Raw genomic sequence first — 14,811 nt, 5'->3', positions numbered from 1 at the left:
GATGAGTAGCAATCCCACCATTTAAGGGAGAACTGGCATCAGTCAGATCATAGAACCATTGAAGTTAGCTCCCACTTGGAAATACCCATAGGGATAAACTGGCTCATGGGAGTTTACCACCTAAGCCTATGCTCAGGAACCTTAGAGAAAGGATTTTCCTTCTAAGTCATAGTCTGAAAGCAGTCAAGCAACCAGGTCAATTGGAAATGCTACAAATTTGTGATATCCAATCTCAACTTTGTCCTCACCAGTGCACAATAATCTTTTTATTCTTCTTTGATTGATGCTACTGGTGGCTTTTCCAAACTTTGTTCTCTTTCTTCAAGTCAACCTTGCCGTTATCTCTCAGCAGATAAGCTCTCTGCTTACTTTATTGAGGAAATCAAGGCCTTCTTTTGAGCACTCCCTTATCCACCCTACTCAACACCTTACACCCCCTCTATATCTTTTCACTTGCCTAGCCCTTCTCATTGCTTCTCTACTTGTCTCCTTGAATATATCTCCTTCAGGAGATTATTTCATTGATCATTCCTTCTGTCATCTCCAGTCTCTATTTACTGGCTCCTTTCCCATTGCGTGCTAACATGGTCTGGTTTCTCCATCCTTAAAAAACAAAACAAAACAAAAAAACTTCAAATAGAATTAGAAGAGGAATAGTAAAGTAGGAGGGTGAAGGGGATTAGTATCAAGTTTCATTGTTAAGTCTGATATCCAAAAATCTGACATAAATTTATAACTCCAAGAACAATTCTCAATAGATAAATGATCAAAGAATATAAAGTTTTCAAAAGAAGAACTGCAAATTTGACATCAAAACATGCTCTAAATCATTAATATTTTGCATTAATTGCGATCATTGTATTACTTGTAATCATTGCAATTAAAAGGCTTGACATTCCACCTCATACCATGCAAATTGTCAAAGATGAAAAAATATGGAAACATTCAGTCAATGCTGGAGGAGCTATGACAAGATAGGAACACTACTTCTCTGTTGAGGAAACTGTGAAATGGCCCAACTATTTTGGATTTCAGTTTGAAGTTATACAAGATAAGTGACTAAACTATCCATAGCATTTGATTCAGAAATCCCACTACTAGTTATATGTCCCCAAAGGAGTCAAGACAGAAACTAAGTTCCAATATACCAAAATATTCATAGCAATACAGAGTAGATGCCCCCAAATTAACAACAATAATAACAATATGAGCATTTATATAGTGCTTTAGGAATATCATCTCATTTTATCCTTGCAACAATCCTGGGAGGCAGATGCTAATATTATTCCCATCTCACAGATGAGGAAACTGATACAACCAGAGATTAAATGACTTGCCCAGGATCACACAGCTAGTAAGTGTCTATGGTACAATTTGAAGTGAGGACTTCCTGACTCCAGGTCCAGCACTCTATCCACTGTGTCACTGATGGGGTTGTAGCTGGAAAAAAATAATGGTTTATAAATGTAATGGAACATTATTGTGCAGTGAGGAAATATGAGGAATTCAGAGAAACATGGGGAGATTTGTACAAATAGACTGAAATAAATGGAACCAAAGGAACAATGGGGATTGAAGGGAGAGGAAGTTAGCCAATAATGGCCTAGTTCTGGGTGCATGGGCATGAGGTGCTGCCTGATGCCAACCCAAATAGGAGGATTATATGAGCCTACTCCTGGAAGTATGTGATGACACGCAATGGAGGAGTCTTGCTTCTAATCCAAAGCACAAGCAGGTATACTGTGATTGTCTCCTGTCCACTTACTACCTGATGAAGAAAAGCTTTTTAATTGGCTGCTCAGCCTTAACTTAGTGTATATAGAAAAGGAGTCCATCTGAGGAGCTTGACCTCTCTTTCCTTTGTGCTGCAAGGTATAGGGATGATATTCTGAGTGCTAACAGACCCCTGAGAAGGTGTCCTTTCCTCCCACCAAGTCGGCTAGGGAGCCCATAAGCAAGTCTTTGACTAGGATGGGGCTGATTCCTCCATCTATCTCCTTTCTTTTGGCATTTTGAGATCTCAGAAGGTCAAAAAAAGCCATCAGATGTACAGTGCTGAAGCCCAGGAAGGAGCCAACCTGAGCAGCAACATGTTTGACCTAGCCAACAGTGCATTGACCCAGCAATTGAAGTACTGTGTCTTGCAATCAATGGGGAGAAACTTATTCATTGGCTATGCCACATTTAGAAGTGATGTGACTAGTAGCTGCTTTAAGTCTGAATCCAGTCTCCCCAGGGACCAAGATGGTGGAGGGGAGAATATGCCACCAATTTGGAGAGAGGGGGATGTGTCTAAGCTTCTGTTCCTGCTTATTCTTCTTGGTAAATATCCCTTTGTAAAAGCCAATCCATGTGAATTACTTATCAATGATACTGAGGTATTAACTAGTTAAATTTATAATGGGTAACTAATCACTAGTATCAATGATAAGGGGAAGATAATTAATTGATTTTGGAAGGAATACACCTGAATGGGGACTCAAGACAATAGAAACGAAGAATCCCAGTGGTATCCCAAAAACCATGATGGGGAGATGTAACCAGCTGAACTCTGGGAACCTGTCCTGTTAATCCACGTGTGAGACGGGAGAGTAAGTACAGAGTCTTGCTACAAACATACACAATGACTACAATACTGTAAATGAAAAGATCAATGAAAGTTGAAAAAAAATTAAGATTCCAGAAATGAGATATTCAAACCTATCTCTTCCCTTACGATAGAAGACCACTAGGACAGAATATCATATACAATAGTATACCCTGGGGGGCAGGAGTCGGGAGGACCTGAGTTCAAATCCGGCCTCAGACACATAACATTCACTAGCTGTGTGACCCTGGGCAAGTCACTTAACACCATTGCCTAGCAAAAAAAGAACAAACAAACAAACAATATTACACCCTATCTCTACGTTAGATGTTTTTGTGTAACTGTCTTTTATTTGTCACAAAGGATAATTCAATCTGGAGGGGTGGATGGGAAATGAAAATGTCATAAAAACAAAAGGCATCAATAAAATGTTTGGGGTTTTTTAAGAGAATAAATGGAACACACACATACACGAACACACAAAAACCTTCAGTGGGCCGTTTCATCATTTCAAGCTACTATTTTCTCTATTTCTTTCACTGACAAACTCCTTGAGTCATCTATAACAATAATCACTCACTACCTTATCTTTCCACTCACTTCTCAGCTCCTTGAAATGTAGCTACACCACTCTACTGATACTGCTTTCTCAAAGGTTACCAAATGACCTCTTAGCTGTTAAATATCGGTGCTCATCTTCTATCTCTCTGTAGCTTTTGACACTACTGACAACAACTTCTTCCCTTGGTTTCCATGACACCATTTTTCCAGGTTTTCCTTCTTTAGTCTTCACTCCTGATTGATTTTTTCTCTCTCTCATTCCTTAAACACGAATCTATCCCCCACTTCTCTCTGGAATCTGGCTCTCCAATAAATAGATAGATAGAATAAAGCCTTTCCAGTTTTATTTCAAATTACTTCCCATCATGTATCCCATGTTCCAGTCAAACTGGACCACTAGCTATTTCCATAACTTAGCACTTCATCTTCCACCATATTTTAAGCTGTATCCCAGGACAGAAGCTCTGTCCTATACCGAGACCAGCTTCAATTTTAGGAGGATCTCAAAAATCACTTTTTTTAAGCTTTTCTCCACCACCCAGGATTTCCTTTGGGAATATCCAAACGTAGCTTATGCCCAGATCTTTACAGAAAAGGTCAAGGACTCCTCAGGTCATATGCAAGTACTCTAGCTAACAATACATCATAACACAGGACAGGTTTCATTTAACCCAGCTGAAAACATAAAGATTTAAAAGGATTTGCACTTGAGTTCATAGTCAAGACAACTCTCCTCTATCCTGTGAGCTTCTACTTTTCCTAGTAACCTATACAATCCTGCAGACCCTTGCTCTTATCTTAAGGTTCAGAACCTTCACCACTGTTACCAAGGAGGAAGCAGTTTGGGTAGTTAGGAGGTCAAAAATCCACTCCTTACCATGAATCCCTTTACCTCCAGGTGTCTATGTGATCCTCTAAACTTAAAGCACTACCCTGGTGTTAAGGCTAGGGGAAAGAACCAGGGATCACTAAGGAGTTGATTGTTTTACCCTTAGGCCCACAGTCCACATATTTCACAGTATTAGAGGAAGGTAAGAAGTGAATAATTATTCTACATTGTGGCTTTATCCCTTGCTATTTCTCCCCATTGACTCTGGCTTGGTTCTAGAACAACTTCCCATGGTCCAGGTACTTGTAAATACTCAAAATTCCTCCTCTTTCCAAAAGTCACGGACCAAAAGTTCTTTCACTAGTCTGTGAACCTCTTTGCTGATGGCATCTCTGTAGGCCTGTGGTTCCTCTTTTCCTGGGACAGCATGGTCCACTAAAGGAACACTCTTCCTTAATGATGAAGAGGTTTCCAAAAAAACTGCATCTATATGTCTATAAACTTTCTCCTTTAAACTCATTTCCAGCTCTCTAGCTTCCCTTTTCTAAAGTCCAAAGATCAGCTCAAGTGCCTCAAAACTGGCTATGAATCAAACCACCCAGATCAAGGATAGTTCACACCCCAGGGCTCTACATAGAGTCAGAAAGACCTGGGTTCAAATCCCCACTCAAACATTTATAGGATGTCTGATCCTGGACAAGTTATTCACAACTTCTATCTTTCAGAATTATTGTAAGAATTAAGGAAGGTAATATATAAACTGCTTTGCAAATCTTAAAGTGCTATATAAAATGCTTCATCAGGGAGATATTATCAATGCCAAAATAAAATCTCAATGTTCATCCTTTGTATGAGGAAACACATTCAATGTAAGAATATCCTTTAGCTTTCCCTCTGCTAATTATTTCCTATTTATCACCTTAAGCTATTATTCTCCTCTTCTACTTCTTTGATTTCCAAATTCTATGAGTCATCTATAGCCAATAATCACTCACTGCCTTATCACACACTCTGCTTGCTTTATATATATATTTGTTTGCATGTTGTTTCCCCATTATCTTGTAAGCTCCTTAAAAGCAAGGACTATCTTTTGACTCTTTTCATATCCCCAGTGTTTAGCAAAGTGCCTGGCACATAGTAGGTGCTTCACAAATGTTTATTGATTTATTGATTTACCTCATAATACCCCCATCTACCAACTCTCATTCACAGGCTGGGGTCCTCTGAGAGATAACTGCTCCGGGTTCTGTGGATCTGCACTTCTAAAACTATAGCTCATCAGACCCTACCAAGGTCCCTACCTTTAATAGTCATCCAGAAGACATAATCAGCCCAAAGTAAATTCATTCTTTTAAACAGAATAGTAAGAGTAGTAGCTATAAAACATTCCCCCTTCCCCCCCATAAACCTGAGGCACATTCTACCACAAATGCATATAGTATCTCAGTGCAAAAGGTGTGCACTAGTAGAGAGGTAAACAGGCAGGAAAGACAGGCAGCCAAGGCAACTCACACCTCCGGCTGGCACTAAAGGTCCCTGGTATCTTTTCTCCTCTAATGGTCTTCTGCTGGGAAGGTCACTCTGCTGGGCTCCCAAGGCCAGCTCCTCTCCACAGCTCAATCTGACTCTCCAGCTAGATTCTGGGGGCCTGCTTTCTGCTGAATGCAGCATCTCCTCCTAGGTAAATTGCACTATTATAAGATGTTATTGCCTATGAATGAGGAAAGGAGAAAGAAATCTCCTTCTTTCCACCCCACATTCTAAAAGAGGTACAAGAGAAGAGTAGAAGAACGCTTCCTTTTTGAGAGTTGTGATTTTCTTCAATAGTTAGCTCTCTCTCTCTACTCCCAGAGCAGACTCTCTCAAATCTTGCTCCTGCTCATGTTTTTAAGGCCATCAGAGGAATGGCTAATCCTTTAGCCAATAAACAGCAACCCTATAATTCCATCAAGTTGATTGTGGAATTTCTTCATTCTTTCTAAAGGAACACTACTTTACACTGGCCCATCAAGTCAGAAAAGTTTCACAAGATTCAAATGGGCCAATTCTACTTTTATAGTCTTTATAGGCTGTGAATATACTCAGGGTGTGAACCCCTCCACGTTACACCTCACCGTATCTGTTACCTGCCCAGTACATCGTGCAACTTCATTAAATGGATGGAAGACTCAATTGATCACCCTTCCCTCCCAGGAGCTAAGCTCAACTAGATTCCTCCTTGGGCACACTTTCTGTGGTTTATTCACAACAAGCTCTACTCCGTTTCAGGAATGCATTCCTTCCTCATCTTAGCTTCTCAGAAACTTTGTCATGGTTCAAGGATTAACTCAGATGCCACGTCCTCTAATGAAGTCTTCTGGATCACTTCCCAAGTTATTAGTGATCTTCCCCTTCTGAAATTACCTTGAGTTTTTTTTTTAATCTGTGTACATGTTTTATTTCCTCAATAGAGGAATCCTAGAGAGATGATACTATTATATTTTTGTAGTGCTGTGCACATAGTAGATGCTTAACAAATGTTTATTGAATTGGTTTTGGCAGATGCGAGCACAACACTGTCATGTAAGAATCATCAGCTCTAAAAAGACATTAACTAGTCCAAACCCTTGCCTTGAAGCAGAGGCTTAGGTGAATTCAAAACCAAATCAAAACAAAACAAAACAAAATCCAGAAAACCTTACTTGGTAAGCTAGCTGCTGTTTCTCATCCTGAAAGCTTCTGACAAACTCAAACAGCTTCTCCCACTCCTGAAAAGAGATACTGCCAAAACCAGGGTTCTCCACCAGAAGCCAGATCTGGTAAGGTAGGATAAGGATAGACTCCATGATGCAGCTGAAGACAGGGAAGAAGGTGAACCAATACAAGAAGGAGCCAAGGGTCTCTGTTACACACTGGAGAGTGGCAGCCATGTTGCAGAAGATGCTGTAGGCTACAGGGACCGTGAAAGCCAGGTAAGCAAGTCCCAGGCGGTAGAGCCGAAGAGTGAGAGTCTCAGCCCCCAAAGGGGCTTTGTAGCGGCGGTGTCTCTGTGCTGTGATGCTGGCAGCCAGGCTGATGGGTAGAATGGCTATGGGGCGGCCATAGAAAAGAGGAGAGATAAAAAATGCTGCTCCTAAAGTACTCTTAAAGTCTGAAGTCTGGTTACCCACAGTGGCCACTAACAATACCCCTAAACCAACAGCTAATGGAAGACCCACCATATAGAAGCTGGTCATGAAGGAGAGACTAATCAGGGCCACAAAGCCAAAATAGATGCCCACCAGGATCTGGGCAACAAAGCGCAATGGACTTAGACTGGGTATGAGTTCTTCATGGTTCTTTCTTTGCCTTCGGGCTTGGTTGGCTTGTGCCACAAAGCTGGGGAGCTTCCAGAACTCCAAGAGCCAACCCAACCCACCTCCTCCCAAAGTAAGCATCCACAACAAGGCATGGCTATCACGCCCCAGGTATAGATGATGGAGCCCAACAGGGCCACCTATTGCCCAAAGAGCATAGGTTACCAGTAGCCCCTTGGCCATTTGCTTAGGGAAGGGATCTCAGAAGCTTCACGGGTCCATTTGCAACTCATGTAATTCAGAGTTCGGTAATGCTTGAGCCCTTGAAAGAAACATGATACCATCTGAGTCGAGAGGAATCATCAACCTCTGAAGGAGAGAGTAGTAATAGTAGAGTTAGATGGCTATCTCCAGGTTCTTTGTTGTACCCACATCACTTTTCTCTCAACATTAGTCCCACCAAAGGCTAAGCCTGGAATTTCTTAAACCTTCCTAAATGCCATGATCTCCTTCCTTCCATCCTACTGTCCTTTAAACTTACCTTGTTTTACCAGTCCTTGTCTTTACCACCACCACCTGTCAAACCCAGGGGCAGGGGTATTTTAAAATTCATTCAATTCAGTAATGGAAGACTCAATTCAGTAATGGAAGACATAGAGAGGCACAAGTTTAAATTGCAGGCTCCCAAGCTTAATTTTGCTAAATCATCCATCTAGGTATTATTAGGTATGCTTAGATTACCTAAACCACCAACTACATCCACCATGTGGAAAATCTTTCAATGGTTTCCCCAAAACTATAAACACCTTTAAAAACACTCATAGCCTGAGTCTATGGCTTCTCCCATCATATATGATCTTCCTCCCCCCAGAGCTTCCGACATTTCTCCACATTCTGGGCCCAGTCTAGCAGCATTAGATTGAGTCACAGGGCTAGACAACCTTTTTTATGCTTTGGCAGCTTTCACTTCAAGTCCCATCAGACAGGGGTAGGGAGAAAAGGTTCTTTCTAGGAGTTGGGGCCTCACTGAAGGACATAGAAACTTTTCCACTGAAGAAGCCTTGAAAAACAGTGGTACTATGACTACATTTCTACCTCAAACCAATTCCCAAGATCCATTCTGCCCACCTTCAGGCTCATTCTCCTGAAGAAGCCTTGAAAAATAGTGGTACTATGACCACATTTCTACCTCAAACCAATTCCCAAGATCCATTCTGCCCACCTTCAGGCTTATTCTCCCTCCCCTACCTCCATTCCAGGCTTCCCTCTCTCTCAGGCCCAATTATGACCTACCTGACACAGGCTGAGAAAGTCTCTGGGATAACAGACCTAGGGGAGAAGTATCACTGCTCTTCCTGCCCCACTCCACTAAATGTATAAAAAGTATAGTCCATTGAGAAAAGATTCAACAATCTAGGTTGAGGTTCTTTTCAGATTACCTTCAGCTCCCTTAGGTCACAGAAGCAGCAGCCTATTCACTCTCCAGCTCGTCAAATTCTCTCCTCTGGTTAGACTTTGAACATCTCAGCCTGTTGATACGATGAGCAAAGGTCATCTAGGCCTAGCTTTCCCTGACTCTTCCCCCAACCTAATACACTCCTCCTCCTCCTTCTTCCCTCTTCTTTGAGAGCTATCTACTTTCCATAAGCTTTCCTCCTTCCCTTCTCTTCACTCTCTTCTTTTTTTTTTTTCAGGGTGTGTACTAACCAATTGATGTAGTAAACATTCAATGCTTTCTCTGACCATCCACCTACCTGCCTCAAGTCTGGACTACCCTCTCCTCCTTTCCTCACTTCCTCTGCTCCAGTTTCCTGTCACTACATCAGCCAGTTAGTTTGATCTAACACAGTGGTCTCCATAGTGCTGTAAATACACCTAATCAGGGTATGTAAGATAAACCATGGGGGTGTAGGAAGAAAATATTAGTATTTATTAATAACAAATTAGTATTTATTAATAATTAACAAATTAGTATTTATTAATAATTAATATACAAATTAGTACCAGTGTCCTTAGCATAATGCCTGGCACATAGTAGGTACTTAATAAATATTTGATTGACTGATTGATTGTTCTCACTAAGCCTGAATGTCAGATGGTCATGTGCCACATATGGCAAATAAATTATCCCAAGGGAAAAGGAGTTCCACATGGTGGAACAGTTGACAGCGACACACTCATTCATTTGATTTCATTGTATTTCATTTGTACAGCATTGCAATTTAAGTGTACCCAGTGAAGTGGATTTATTAATTATATTAGCTAGTTTTAACTAAGCTATCTCTCATAAAATGGATAAGGGGCTTAAAAAGATTCACACGAAGAAAGATAATACTAATTATTATAATACTAATATTGCAAAGCACAAATAAAGGCAAGAAATTGGCAGAGCTGGCACTTTTAGAGAGCTCTGTGCTAGATTCATGGTAAAAACAATGATAATTTTAATCAGATCTGACAAGAAGTCAGCTTCCAAAATTTTGTAATTATCACAAGATATTATTTGAAATATAAATTTATATCCTGTTTTGTTAATGATGAACCTAAGTCAGGAGTTCTTAATCTTTTTTGTATCATGGACTCCTTTGGTAGCCTTTTAAAGCCTATGAACTCCTTTTCAGAATCATGTTTTTAAATGAATGAAAAAAATCATAGCAAAAATCATAACAAAAATCATTACAAATCATAACAAAGAAAACCAGTTACATTGAAATACAGTTATCAAAATTACAAAACAACAAAACAGCTTCACAGACCCCAGGTAAAGCATCCCTGCCCTAAATGCATATTGTACATTGAGCTATTATTTAATGTTAGTATGAAGCCATAACAGTTAGCAAGACATTTAAAAACTAAGCATTTGTTGCCAAAAATGATGAGTCACCTATAAAAACTCTCATAACTGCAAACTTTAAAATTTAGAAACGTGATTTTCTAACCTGTATCAAAATCTTCTAGAGGAAGAGTTTTCATGAATTTTAAACCCATTTATTAAAGATATAAAAATGCAACACTTTTCAATTAGCTTTCAAGGACTGATTGAAATTAGGGAAGATTGAAATTTGGCTAGTAAATTTCCAAAAACCTTTGCATAATTGGTGGTTGGAATTGCAATATAAATATCATGACTTAATAAGCACAGACAATGATATCCTTCTTTCATTTGGTTACACATATTTTGTAAGATCTTCTTTTTTTAAGCTATGACAGTCATTAAAATCAAGTATTGAAATAAACTGAACTCAGAATCAGATCTTTGAATTGTGTATTATACCGTACCAAACTAAGGCTTTAAAAATAATGGGGTATGTGAAATTACATTGGTCTCACTAAAAATATTGTTTTAATAAAATATAGTGAGAACAAAGGGATATCATACACTAAATAAATGAAATAAAAATTTTACTTCATCCTTTTAAATTTCTATTTTGTGTGTTAATGTGCATAATATGTTAGTGTATGTATATGATTTCCTCAGTTTCTGCTCTCTTTTAAATGGGGATAATAATAGCACCTACATCACAAGGTTGTTGAAAGGATCAAATGAGATAACAAATCTTTGCAAATAGTAAAATGCAAAATAAATTTTAGTAAACATTACTAATAATAATGCACAATGAGAAATACATACTGGGTACACACATTTTTTAACTGATAAGATTTTGAGATAAAAAAATGTTTGGAGACCACTGATTTGAGGACCTGAATATCCCTTAACTAATCTCGCCATTTGCTGAAAGATGCCAGCACTGAAGAACTGAAGCTGCCTCATGGCACAGGCTGCATGCAGAAGTGTCAGGTAGGTCATCTAGTTTCACCTGCACTAGGTCCCAGGGGTGCCTAGCTATTCAGGGTCATCACCCCAGCCAGACTAGACAGGAATGTGACTCAAGGGAGCAACCAATCAAGAAGGAAGTGAGTCTGCCACGTTTAAAAAAAAAAGTGGGGACATATACATACATATACATAAGCATACAACCTCAGAAGACATCCTCACCTCCTCACTGCCTCATCCCTTACCCCCAAGACAGTTGCCAAGTCTTGTATCTCTGTCTATCATAACTCTCAAATATGTCCTCTTCTCACTCACAAGGCCACAGTCCTAGTTCAGATTCTCATTACCTCTTGCCTTAACAATTGCAAAAGTCTCTTCAATCCATCCCCTTCCTAGCTGCATGTGTGATATTTTTAAAGCACTGACCTGACCTTGTCCCTTCCCTGCTCTAAAAGCTTCAATGGTTTCTTGCCTTTGGTATCAAAAATAAACTCCTTTTTTTGGCATTTAAAGCCCTTATCAATCTGGTTCCAGTCAACCTTTCCAAGCTTATTACCCCATGATGGCCCAACTAAGTTGGTTTACAAGCTTGTCCTCACATTCAACATTCCAGCTGTCTTGCCTTTTCAAGGCTGTTCTCTCTTCCAATCTGCTGGAATGTCCTCCTCAGTTCTACCTCTTAGAATCCCTAGCCTCTTTTAAAATTCAGTTCATATGCCACCTCCTCCATGAGGCATTTCCTGATCAGTAAACAAGCATTTATTGAGCACCTACACTGTGCTGGACACTGAGGATATAAAGTAAAATATGAAACTTCCTCTGCCCTCCAGGAGCTTACATTCGATAAGGGGAGAATATATATTTATATGAACATGAACATGAATACACACATATTATCTGTGGTTGGGCACCCATGTCCCAGAAAAGTTATTGTTTTGGACTCACAGATTCAATCCTGATGGATTCTGACCCCCAAGATCAGACTTTTCTCAAACTTTCTCATTGCTGTTATGCCTCCCCCCACAATCATCTTTAAAACACAGTTTATGTCAGGGTCTCCCCAAAAGGGACTAAAAAGGCATTCTATTAAATGTATTCAATGCACAAAGTAGATATCAAGTATAGGACAGTTATTTATTTGTTCCACCACAAAAAAAAACTGCTTAAAACATAAAAGATTCGTAAGTGAGCATTAGCAAATGTTTAAAGCATAAAACAATAACTAATCACATTAAGCACATTCCCTTGTGAGGTAAAAAGAATTTCAGGACAGTGGATTATGCCTTTCAACTCACAGGTGCCTGCTTGAGTGACTCACAAGGTCCAGCTAGCCAGAGCATGGCTTAAGCTTTCTTAGTCCTTTCAGCTGCAGCATCTTCCTGTTGGTGGCCATTTCCTCTTAGAAGTGATGTAGTCCCAGGAAGCACAACCCAATGGGCATCCAGCACTGACTGAGGAAGCCAGGAACCCTAAAGCTTATTAGGTAGCCACCAAGACTGGAAACCCATTTCTCAGAATCAACATTTTGTGACCTGGGCCTGGGCAAAGACCCCAATAGGTCCAATATCAGGCTCATCTAGGCAAGCACATATTATCCTGGCCATGTTCTACTGTTTTAGGTACCATTACTGATGGGGGTAGGGTAGGGAAAGAAATCTCTCTTCTCCCCAGAAGTCCAAGCAACCTGCCCCAGTCTTCAGCAACATGCGTAATAAAGAGAATAGCTTTTCTCTCTTTATATAACCTACCGAGTAGGCGGCTCTTTCTGAATCATTTGACAACCACTTTCAATGCAACACTCCCCCACTACCCGCCCTCCCTTCCCCCTCTAGTTACAGGGACCATCGGACCAACCAGAAAGCTGATCCCCTTTCCCTCTATCGAGAGGCTAAAGCACATGCTCCATGGAACGTGCTCCATGTAAGTACAGCATATACAAAAATAAAGTAAACACAAGGTAATTTTTAGGGAATGGAAAGGAAAGGATATGGAGGGGGGAGAGAATCATAAAAGGCTTCATGTGGTAGATGGCATTTGAGCTGTTTTGAAGCAAAGGGATGAGATGAGGAGGAAATGCATTTCAGAATGAATAAGTAAAAAGGCACTACACCCCCAGATACTAATGTCTTCCTGAAATTACTTTGTATATTTACCTTATCTGTCTTTTGTATTTGCTTATATGTGCACATGTGGTACACCCCATTCCTCCTTATTAGATGTTTAACAAATGCTGGTTGATTGATTGGTCCAGTCTACAAATGCCCTTCAGCCGCCTGTCTCTAGCCCCAACCACCAGGGCAAAGCTGATGCCTCTAACCTTTTCACATGCCTCCCCGCTTCGCGGTGCTCTTTATTACTTCCTTTTCCCTTTAAGGATGCTTTTGCTGTTCATTTTAGCCTGATTTCACCTTGATAAAAATGTTGGAAGGTAAGGAGTCGAGGGAAGAGCCGACCCTGACTCTCCCCACCGCTTCAGTACTGTGGGCCACGAGTAGAACTGACCCACGCAACCTCGAGGTGCCTGCTGAGGCTCCCCTGCTCTGCCGGAGGAATACAGACAAGGGGAGGATTGGACCTACTTTCTTCCTCCGACCTTGCGTTCAAGGATGGCTGAAAGAAAAAAAAAACCTGATACTCCTTGTATTTTCTAGTTCCACCTATTATTTTCCCCCTCCCATAGCAGCCACCCTACTCTCCCAAATCTACTCAATCTAACCTTTTCTCCCATCTTGGAAAGGGTCCGAACGTCCCCGGAGCTAGGGGTGGGGGTAGGGGTGGGAGTGGGAGTGAGGAAGGGCTAGTTAGAGCTGGGAGGAAACACCAGAAGTAGCGGGAGGAGGTAGGGAGCCCGCGGTGTCGGGAGGGTACGAGGCTAGGATGCTGAATAATGAATGAGTCCTAATTGGGCGGCCGAGGCGGCGCAGCGCTGCTCTAAGCTCTGCAAACAACCCGGGCGGCGGCGTAAGTTGGGCAAACAAATCCTTTCCTCACACTCTGGAACCACAGCCTTGGCACGCACCAGCTGGCGGAGGGGGTACTGAAGAAGGTGAAAGGCGGGGCAGGACTGAAACAGTAGATTGGGGAAGGAGGTTTCACTTAGGATACCTGAGGTCTCTGCCTCGGGCATAGATTGCTCGGTGAGATCCAATGAGGTAGAGACAGGCAGTACCTGGGCTTGGGGGGGGTCTCTTAGATCCTGCACTTCATGGCTGTAATGCGGATATTCATATCCTCAGTGGGACCAGGGAAGGGGGGAAATGGGCACGAGTTAGAGGGTAAGATTCTCTTTCACCCTTACTCCTAAGAGGTCTCTCCTTTCGGAATCTTTCAGTTCTGTAAAGAACCTCTATAGAGGGAAACTGAGCCTGGAGAGCGGAGAGGCAAAGCGGACTGGGCAGCTGTGTCGATCTTTGGAAAAGAGAAAAGGAACAGTCTTAAAGGAAAATCAGGAAAAGGAGAGGGGTGAGCAGAGACTGAGACGAGAGAGAAAGAGAAATAAGTGAAAGATGGAGGATAGAAAGTGGAGGCTAGAAAAGATAGAGCTCTAGGAGGAGAGAAAAAGAGAAGGGAGGAAATGGAATGAAAATTAGGTGGGAGGAGAAGGAAGTAGTTAGAAGAAAAACGATGAAAGATGAGGAAACAAGTGAGGAGATGGGAGATAGACTGAATGAGAAGAAATTAAAATCGAGTAAGAGTCTGAGAGACAGAAGGTGATCAGAATGAGAAAAGAGGGATGGAGGGGCAGAAGGGTGGAAGTGATGCTGTGAAAAGATAATGTCTCTCT

General features: G+C 41.1%; 1 protein-coding gene across 1 annotated transcript in view; it reads right to left on the bottom strand.

Annotated features, from left to right (window-relative positions):
• Window positions 1–8,742, bottom strand: part of DNAJC22 (DnaJ heat shock protein family (Hsp40) member C22) — a 12,108-nt gene extending 3,366 nt beyond the window's left edge. Inside the window, exons 1-2 of the mRNA XM_027844492.1 lie at window positions 8,692–8,742; window positions 6,659–7,621 (exon numbers count right to left, since the gene is read on the bottom strand). Of these exons, the coding sequence (XP_027700293.1) occupies window positions 6,659–7,495 (837 nt within the window). The 5' untranslated portion in view covers window positions 7,496–7,621; window positions 8,692–8,742. The remainder of the gene's footprint in view (window positions 1–6,658; window positions 7,622–8,691) is intronic.
• Window positions 8,743–14,811: the final 6,069 nt, after the last annotated feature.

This window comes from Vombatus ursinus, unplaced genomic scaffold, assembly GCF_900497805.2.
Source record: "Vombatus ursinus unplaced genomic scaffold, bare-nosed wombat genome assembly UNPS02014941.1, whole genome shotgun sequence".
NCBI lineage: Eukaryota > Metazoa > Chordata > Mammalia > Diprotodontia > Vombatidae > Vombatus > Vombatus ursinus.
Note: the sequence above shows the minus strand (reverse complement) of the source record. Positions and strands in the feature narration are given on the sequence as shown.